General features: G+C 52.1%; 1 protein-coding gene and 1 long non-coding RNA gene across 2 annotated transcripts in view; both read left to right on the forward strand.

Annotated features, from left to right (window-relative positions):
• The window catches only part of TEF (TEF transcription factor, PAR bZIP family member), a gene marked incomplete at its 5' end in the record, with an annotated part of 141,482 nt that extends 137,750 nt beyond the window's left edge, over positions 1 to 3,732 (forward strand). The window contains one exon of the mRNA XM_082351443.1: positions 3,442 to 3,732. Coding sequence (XP_082207569.1) covers positions 3,442 to 3,532 — 91 coding nt within the window. The 3' untranslated portion in view covers positions 3,533 to 3,732. The remainder of the gene's footprint in view (positions 1 to 3,441) is intronic.
• On the forward strand, positions 34 to 804 carry LOC309608980. Its single transcript, XR_014233182.1, has 2 exons — positions 34 to 128; positions 386 to 804. It is a non-coding gene; the product is annotated as an uncharacterized lncRNA (long non-coding RNA).
• Positions 3,733 to 7,958: the final 4,226 nt, after the last annotated feature.

Genomic DNA, 7,958 nt, shown 5'->3' on the forward strand with positions numbered 1-7,958 from the left:
AGGCGGGGCCTGGGTGAGGTGGGGTGGGGTGGGGCCTTCCCTGCCGCAGGCGCAGCTGTCAACCCTCGGACAACGCTCTCAGGTTGCTAGGCGACCTCGGTGCAATCCAGTCATCTCTCGCCCAACCAGTAAGTACTCTCCTTGCTGGCCTCGGGCCGTCCTGTGCGCTGCAGCCAGAGTGATCAAACGCAAACACAATATGCTTAGACCCTACAGTACTCTGGAAACGGAGAGAATTGACTGGTGGGACCTTTCTCGGATGATAGAAATGTTCTGTATCTTCTTTTAGTGGCTGGTTACAGAGATGTATATAATTGTATATGTTTGTATATAATTGTCAAAACCCATCCAGCTCAACACTTAAGATCTTTGCATTTAATTGTAGGCAGATTACATCTCAACTGAAAAGTGATAATATATTGGGACAAACAAAACAAAGCAAAAATCTCAGTGACGGGACTTCCCTGGTGACGCAGTGGTTAAGAATCCACCTGCCAAAGCAGGGCACACGGATTCGAGCCCTTGTCCACATGCCGCGGAGCAACTAAGCCCGTGTGCCACAACTACTGAGCCTGCACTCTGGAGCCCGCGTGCCACAAGTACTGAGCCCGCGTGCCACAACTACTGAAGCCCGCGCGCCTAGAGCCCGTGCTCCGCAACAAGAGAAGCCACCGCAATGAGAAGCCCGTGCACCACAACGAAGAGTAGCCCCCGCTCTCCGCAACTAGAGAAAGCCCACACGCAGCAACGAAGACCCAATGCAGCCAAAAATAAATAAATAAATAAATAAAAATTTAAAAAGTGTTTAGGAGATCATTATTTCTTCCTCTCAAATATCTCTCAAATTTTCCTTCTTCGTTCCATTCCCACAGCTACTGCCCTGAAGGCCTTTTCATTGCTGCTCTGGAGCTTAGCCACCACACATCCCAGCTCCTGCCCTCAAGTCCTTCCTGCAACTGACCCCCACACGGTCACAAAAGCCTTCCCTTCATGAATATCTTTTGTCCACGCATAAATTCTGGACTAAACCCAGCCTTCCCCTCCAGCCTCACCTCCCTTCCGTCCTCCTGGCAACCGGGAGTTTCCAGCCCGAAGGATGGAGCAAGCCCTTTTATATAGCCCAACCTTGAACACTTCTTTACCTGAAAAACTCCTACTCATCCATTGGAACCCAAATGCAATACCTTTCTCATTCATTCATCCAACACACTATGTTACAGCTGTTAGAGATCCAGTGGGGAAGAAGAACTGGTTCCCAGGCCCAGCTTCAGCTCAGAGGGGTTGCAGGGAGGAGAGGGAGGGCGGGGCCGGAGGATTTGATGCTCTCTCAGGGATCCAAAAGTTTATGGGGGAGATGAAAACTGGTGAGACTGGAGACCTAGACAGGGTCCAGGTCACAAGGGCCTTATTATTATAATATCCATTAACTTTTAATCCTCACGACAGCTGTATAAGGTAGGAGCTATTACCATTGTTATCTAATTTATCTCATTATCATTTATCTCATCTCATTTTGCCTCACCTAAGGCAAAGAGGGGTTAAGTGGGTCGTTCAAGGTCACACAGCTAATAAGTAGCGGAGCTGGGATTCAGGCTCCAGAGCCCATGATCATCCTAACCACTGGGCTATGCCACCACCACATTAGCCCAAGGGCAGCACCTTCTAGGTCAGAACGGGGAAATGACATAGTGACACATCAGCTGGAGGGACAGTGGATGGGAAGGGGCTGGTGTGGAGACAAGAATACCAGGGAGGAAATTACTGGGTGGCCCCTGAAAGAGAAGACCCAAGCAAGCTGGTAGCCATAGAGAGCAAAGTTGGGCCGAGTCCAGAGGTCTTCAGGGGGTGCTCTCAGAGATAGGGTGGAGGACCTGTGGACGGAAGTGGGAGGAGCCAATGCCTAAGGCCTTTCACTGAGATGGGAAACTGGAGGAGGGCCAGGCTCAGGGGATGAGGCCAGAATTGCAGAGTTCCCAGGCTTTTTTTATGGTATTCAGCTCTCAGGATTGCAACAGTGATTTGTTGGCATGATTGCTTTCCTCATTAGTTAAAACAAGGACCAGGCTTCCTTATTAATTCTCTGCGTCCTTCCACAGAAGCTTTGAGGTAGCTTACAAAAACACACAAAGACTTAGTCTGCAAGCTCCTCGACAGCAGAGGACTTCTCTCTGTCCTGTCCCTCCGCATCCTCAGGGCCTAGCCCTGTGCCTGGCACAAGGTCAGCGCTTGTAAATATGTGCTATTTGAATGAACAAAACGATAGCAAAATAATTGCTAAGAGTGTAGGAGTGAAGGAGAAATAGGGTTGGAAACTAATCCAGTAGGAGGAGGAGAGAGCAGTGGTGGTTAAGGGCATGGAGTTCCCACGCTGCAGCACACTAGCTAGCAACCGTGGTGGAGCCGGTGAACCTCTCAGCGCCTCCTTGCCTCTCTGTAAAATGGAGGTAATGATAGAACCCATCTCAAATGATTGTCCATCAGTGGAAGACTGGATGAAAAAATATACACGGTGTACCATAGAGGGAAATAATGCAAAGCCATAAGAAAGGATGCGAATGCTCTCTGTCTTGAGATAGAATGATATTCAGAATATATTGTTAAAAAATGCAAGGCACAGAGCGGTCTATATGGGATGTTACTATTCATATACAAAGGAGAAAAATAATACTGTGTGTGTGTGCACGCGTGCACGAGTGTGTGCTCTGGGACTAATTACGCTGGCTGTCTCCAGGGCAAGGAACTGAATGCCTGAGGGGTGTGGGAGAGTGACAGGGGTAGGAAGGAGATTTTTTTTTCAAATGCCCTTCAGAATCTTTGATGTTTGGGATCACAGGAACATATTACCTATTCAAATTCAAAACTGAATAAAATTCAAATTTAAAAAAGCAAGTAAGATTTTTTTCACTTCTTAAAAAAAAACCCTCTCGGCCCCCTTTCCCTCCAGCTACAGCCCCATTTTCTGCTCCCTTTAACCAGCAAAACCCCTTGAAGGAGTCATCTGCATTTGCTGTTTCCAAATCCTCTCTTCTTGTCCTCTCTTCAACCTGCTCCCGTCAGGTTTTTGGCCCTACCTCTCAACCCAAGCTGCTTTTTCAAGGTCAACAACGGCCTCCACTTTGGCAAATCCAGTGGTAATTCTCAGTCCTCAAAGGCAGCGTTTGTCCCAGCTGATCACTCCCTCCTCCTTCACACACCCAGATCCTCTTCCCACCTCCCAGATTCCTCTACCCACCTCTAAACTGGTGGGCTCTCCTGCGCAGTCTACAAACCTACCTGCTCACATGCCCATTTGGCAACTCAAGCTTAACCTGGGCCAAAATGGCGCTCCTGGTCGTCTCTCCCCCGCAAACCTGCTCCTATCCGACTTCCCATCTTCAAAAAGGACTTTGTTCTTGGGCTTCCCTGGTGGCACAGTGGTTAAGAATCCGCTTGCCAATGCAGGGGACACAGGTTCGAGCCCTGGTCCAGGAAGATCCCACATGCCGCGGAGCAACTAAGCCCGTGCACTACAACTACTGAGCCTGCGCTCTAGAGCCCGCGAGCCACAACTACTGAGCCCGCGTGCCACAACTACTGAAGCCCGTGCGCCTAGAGCCCATGCTCTGCAACAAGAGAAGCCACTGCAATGAGAAGCCTGCACACTGCAACAAAGAGTAGCCCCTGCTCTCTGCAACTAGAGAAAGCCTGCACGCAGCAACAAAGACCCAACTCGGCCAACAATAAATAAATAAATTTATTAAAAAATAAATAAATCAATATGTTAAAAAAAAACGCCCTCCATGGAGGCAGAGGCATAGCTAAGGACCACCGGGAACGGTGATTCTAGAAGGGACCTAAACAAAGCATCCCAGGACATTGCTCTCTGTTCTGGTTTGAGCCAGAAGCAAAGTATAGACAGTCAATAGATATTTGTTAGGGCTGCTGTGCATGAGGCTCCGCTCTGGGGGCTTGTGCTCCAGCGAGGGGGACCAACAGGAACCGGGGAAACAGATACAGATCACCTCAGGCACTGCTGTTGAGAAAGGTCACATGCATAATGTGATAGCAAGTGAGCGAGAACTGCTCCTCTGGCCAAGGCGGTCTGGGACAGCCTGGCTCAGAAGGTGAGAGCGGAGGTGAGCGCTAAGGGTTGAGACGGCTGGGGGCCCAAGGTCCAGGAGCGCACATCTGTGGACAGATGGCTGATAGAGGCCTGGCTTACGGCCCATCCCAGACCTAGGTCAGCTGGGGGCCAGCCTGGCTGCTGCAGCCCCAGGTCCTCAGGGAAGGGTGCAGGGGAGGCCGGCTGTGGGCCAGAGACCCCCTCACCCCATCACAGAGAGCTTCTCCTAGTGACTTGAGAGGATCCTAGCAGCTACAACAGAAGGAGACCCTCACCCACCAACCTAAGGGTAGGCTCCAGGTTAGGGGCAAGACCAGGAGAGCCTCCCATACCTCTATCCTCCTGCCTGCCCTGACCATTACCCTGGATGAGGCTGCGAGGCTGCCAGAGACACTGTCTCATTTCAGATGAGGAGCGGGCCTTTTGCCAGGTCCCCCAAACCCTACACAATGTGGCCTCTGCTCCAGCCACATTGCTGACCTTAAGTTCCTTGAACATGCAGAGTCCTTTCCTGCCTCTGGGAGTTCTCCCTTGCTGTTCTCTCTTTGGGAAACACTCTTCCCTGCTTTTGACAAGGCTGGCTCCTTCTCACGCCTTGGGCTCAGCTTACGGGGCCCCTTCTCAGCCCTCTGTCTCAGCAGGTAGACTTGGCCCTATTAGTCTCCTTCGTCTCACCCTGCTTGTTTGTTGTCTTCATAGTTTGTGATTATACATTTATTTGCTTGTGCACCTTGTGCAAAGTCTCTTCCTAGATGAAACGGGAGCTTTGTAAATTCAAGGCATATACCTGTCTCGTTCATTGCAGTCTTCCAGCCTGGACCATCTGGCACATAGTAAGTAGTCAGTAAATATTTGTCGAATGAATGAGTGAATGAACAAATGATGTGGTCAGAACTGCAGGAAAAGATCTTCTCTGGCAGAAGGCAGTAGTTGAATTAGAGAAGATGACTGGGGCATAGCCAGAGAGGAGGGAAGGACCACTCTGATTTACTGGGTAAAATCGTTAGTAGAGGCTGGAGATGAGTCTCACAGTGGAGGAGAAGGGCATCCAGGGAACTGAAGACATCGCAAAGGCACTGTGGTGTAGCAGAAAGAACAAGAGTGTAATGAAGTCAGAATTCCTGTGTTTTAATTCCAGCTCTATCACCAGCTGTGTGGTGCTGGGTAAGTTTCTTAACCTCTCTGTGCCTAAGTTTCAGCATCTGTCAAGCGGCACCAACACCTTAGGAGTGTATGTACCTTAAAGGGTTATGTGGATTCAAGGCCACGTAAGCCCAGAACTGGCCCCCACTTGTGGGCTGACAGTCAACACCAAAATGGGGATTATAATTCGATTGGAATCAATAAGACTAAGAGGCTGCTCTGCCTTGACCCACCTCTACAGTCTCTACAAGGCAAGGGAGGCTTTCGAGGAGATGAGCTTTTGAATTCTTGGTTTCCACAGAAATAGCCTCCAAGGCGGAGCCCCTGGTTTTCAGCAGATGATTTCTTTGTAACTCAGCTGCTGGTGGGTAGGTGGGTGGTGCCACGGGCTGCTCTTTTCCTGAATGAACAGCTGTGCCCTCTCGTCTTTGTCGAGAATAATCATAACACTCCTTCAAACCTCAGCCCAGCCTCCTTCACTCACGGCTCCCCCACTGCCTGGCAGCCGCAGCACATGTTCGCCCGCTGGCGGGGCGGGGAGGGCCTCAGAGGCCGGAGGCTGGACGCGAAGGGACAGGTCAGGCCCTTGGCCCTTGCCTTGGCCTTGTCCGCAGCGGACCAAGCCGCAGCCTCCTCAGAACTGGCCTTTGAGGCCCTGCCTCCCAGCCTGCAGGCTCATACCCTACCTCTCCCTTCCCTCACCCCTTCCAGCCACACCAGCCTCCTTCCCAGTCCTCCGTCACGCCAAAGCTCACTCCCACCTGAGGGCCTTCTAACACACCGTCCCCTCTTCCCACAGTTCTCTCTAGATGGTGGCAAGGCCAGATACTTCTTGTCACCTGGGGCCCAGCTTAAGCGTCATCACCTCAGAGAGGTCCTCCCTGGCCACTCCCTTCCGCTGGCTCGTAATCCACCGCCCAGCCACCAACAGCCCAAGGCTGAAACTCTACCAACTCAGGAGCCGCGGGAGAAGAGCCTGCGGGGCATTCCAGCCCAAGGCCTGACTCTGGTTCTGATTGGCCCGTCCTGGGCCAGGGGTCCTGTGGACCAAGACAGGGGAGAGAGGAGTCCCCAGGTGAAAGCAGGGAGGCATTTCCCCCCAGAAGGGACGGCGGGTGGTGGGCAGGGAAAATCACAGGTGTCCACCCTGGCCCCAGCCCTTCTCCAGAAGAACAAGTGGGTGAGTGTGAAAATCATGGGTCCAGAGCCTGGGGCCCAGGCCCCTGGCCCATCTCTCTGTCACTTCTGAGCCAGGTGACACAATCTGTCCAGCCTGTTTCCTCACCCAGGTAAACCTCCCAGAGTTGTTATAGGAAACAGGTGGGATGACGCCTGGGCGGGCACTTTGGAAACTATTATTATCTTTGGAAGAGATGGAGGCAGAGAGGAAGAGGAGGAGTTAAAGGGGGGATGGGGTCCTCTGCGCAGGGGCCTCAGGTAACAACAGCTGACGTGTATCACCATCTCTCTTGCAGAATCAGAAATCTGATTGTTCTGGGACGTACTGGAAGGGCAAGGATAAGTGGTCACATTGGTTCAAATACCCCTCTAACCAGATAAGGAATGCAGGCAAGTCACTCATCCTACCCGAGCCACTCTTGCCTCACCAGCAAAATCCAGATGATGATAATACATTGCTGGATTGTCCTGAGCTTTAAATGAGGGCAAAGCAGGTTGCCTGACAGGTGGGGTGCCCTCAATGCCTCTTACTAGCTATTTTTATTAGGTATTTATATCTTTCTTAATTGTCTCCTTTAAAACTCCCCACTCCTTTTTTTTTAATAAGGCTTCTTTTGAAAATGCCATGCTGTGTCAGCAGTACTAAAGATACGTGAGGGACAGACTTCCTTCTTTCCAAGCCGAGGCTGAGGAGAAGGGACGGGAAGAGGGAAGAGGAACCAGTTTGTAGGGGCCTCTTGCAGCCAGGCCGGAGCTTGTACAGTGGCTGCACTGGGGCCTCCTGCCGCCAGGCCAGGGCTTGTACAGGGGCTGCACTGGGGCCTCCAACAGCCCCCTCAGAAAGGGCCTCCTTCCTTACTTTACACAGTGTGTGGAGGACCAGAGTCACAAGAGACTTGCCCAAGGTCACCCAGCTTGGAAGCACTGGGGCTGAGACTCACATCCAGGGCATCTGGAGAGCTTCCCAGGCTGTGGTGCTTGTGTGTATGTGTGTGTGTGTGTGTGTGTGTGTGTGTGAAGCAAACGTTCACTCTTCAATTCAGTTCAATTCACTAGAAATAGCTCAAGGGCCTGCTGTGGGCCAGATGGAGGAAGAGATGGGTTCCTGCGACCTACCCACGTGGGTTCACTCACGAGGATCTCAGAGCCAAGTGAGGGACAGACCAGTGGAGGGCAGGAGACGCGAGAGGGTACATAGGGGAGAGGGAGGTCTGAGAGTCCCTGGGACCCTGCTGTGGCCTCCATTCTCCCAGACTCACCCCCCACCCCGCGCCCCGCCCCCCACGCACACTCACTCACCACCCCACTTGCTCCCTCACTGCCAGGAATGCAGGCTGTCCCCGGCTCTTCCTCCTCTGCGTTCCTCAGCAATGGCTCCCACCTGGCAGGGCAAATTATACCCTGGCCTGGCAATAAAAGCCACTTTCCAGAAAAAGAAGCTCTAGGGCCCTGAGAGACGCAGCTAACTCTCTCGCACTGCCTGTGTCTGACTCAGGAGGTGGTGCCGGGGCCAGAGGAGACGGGGCCCTGTGTC

This window comes from Balaenoptera borealis, assembly GCF_965194805.1.
Source record: "Balaenoptera borealis genome assembly, chromosome: 13".
NCBI classification, from domain to species: Eukaryota; Metazoa; Chordata; class Mammalia; order Artiodactyla; family Balaenopteridae; genus Balaenoptera; species Balaenoptera borealis.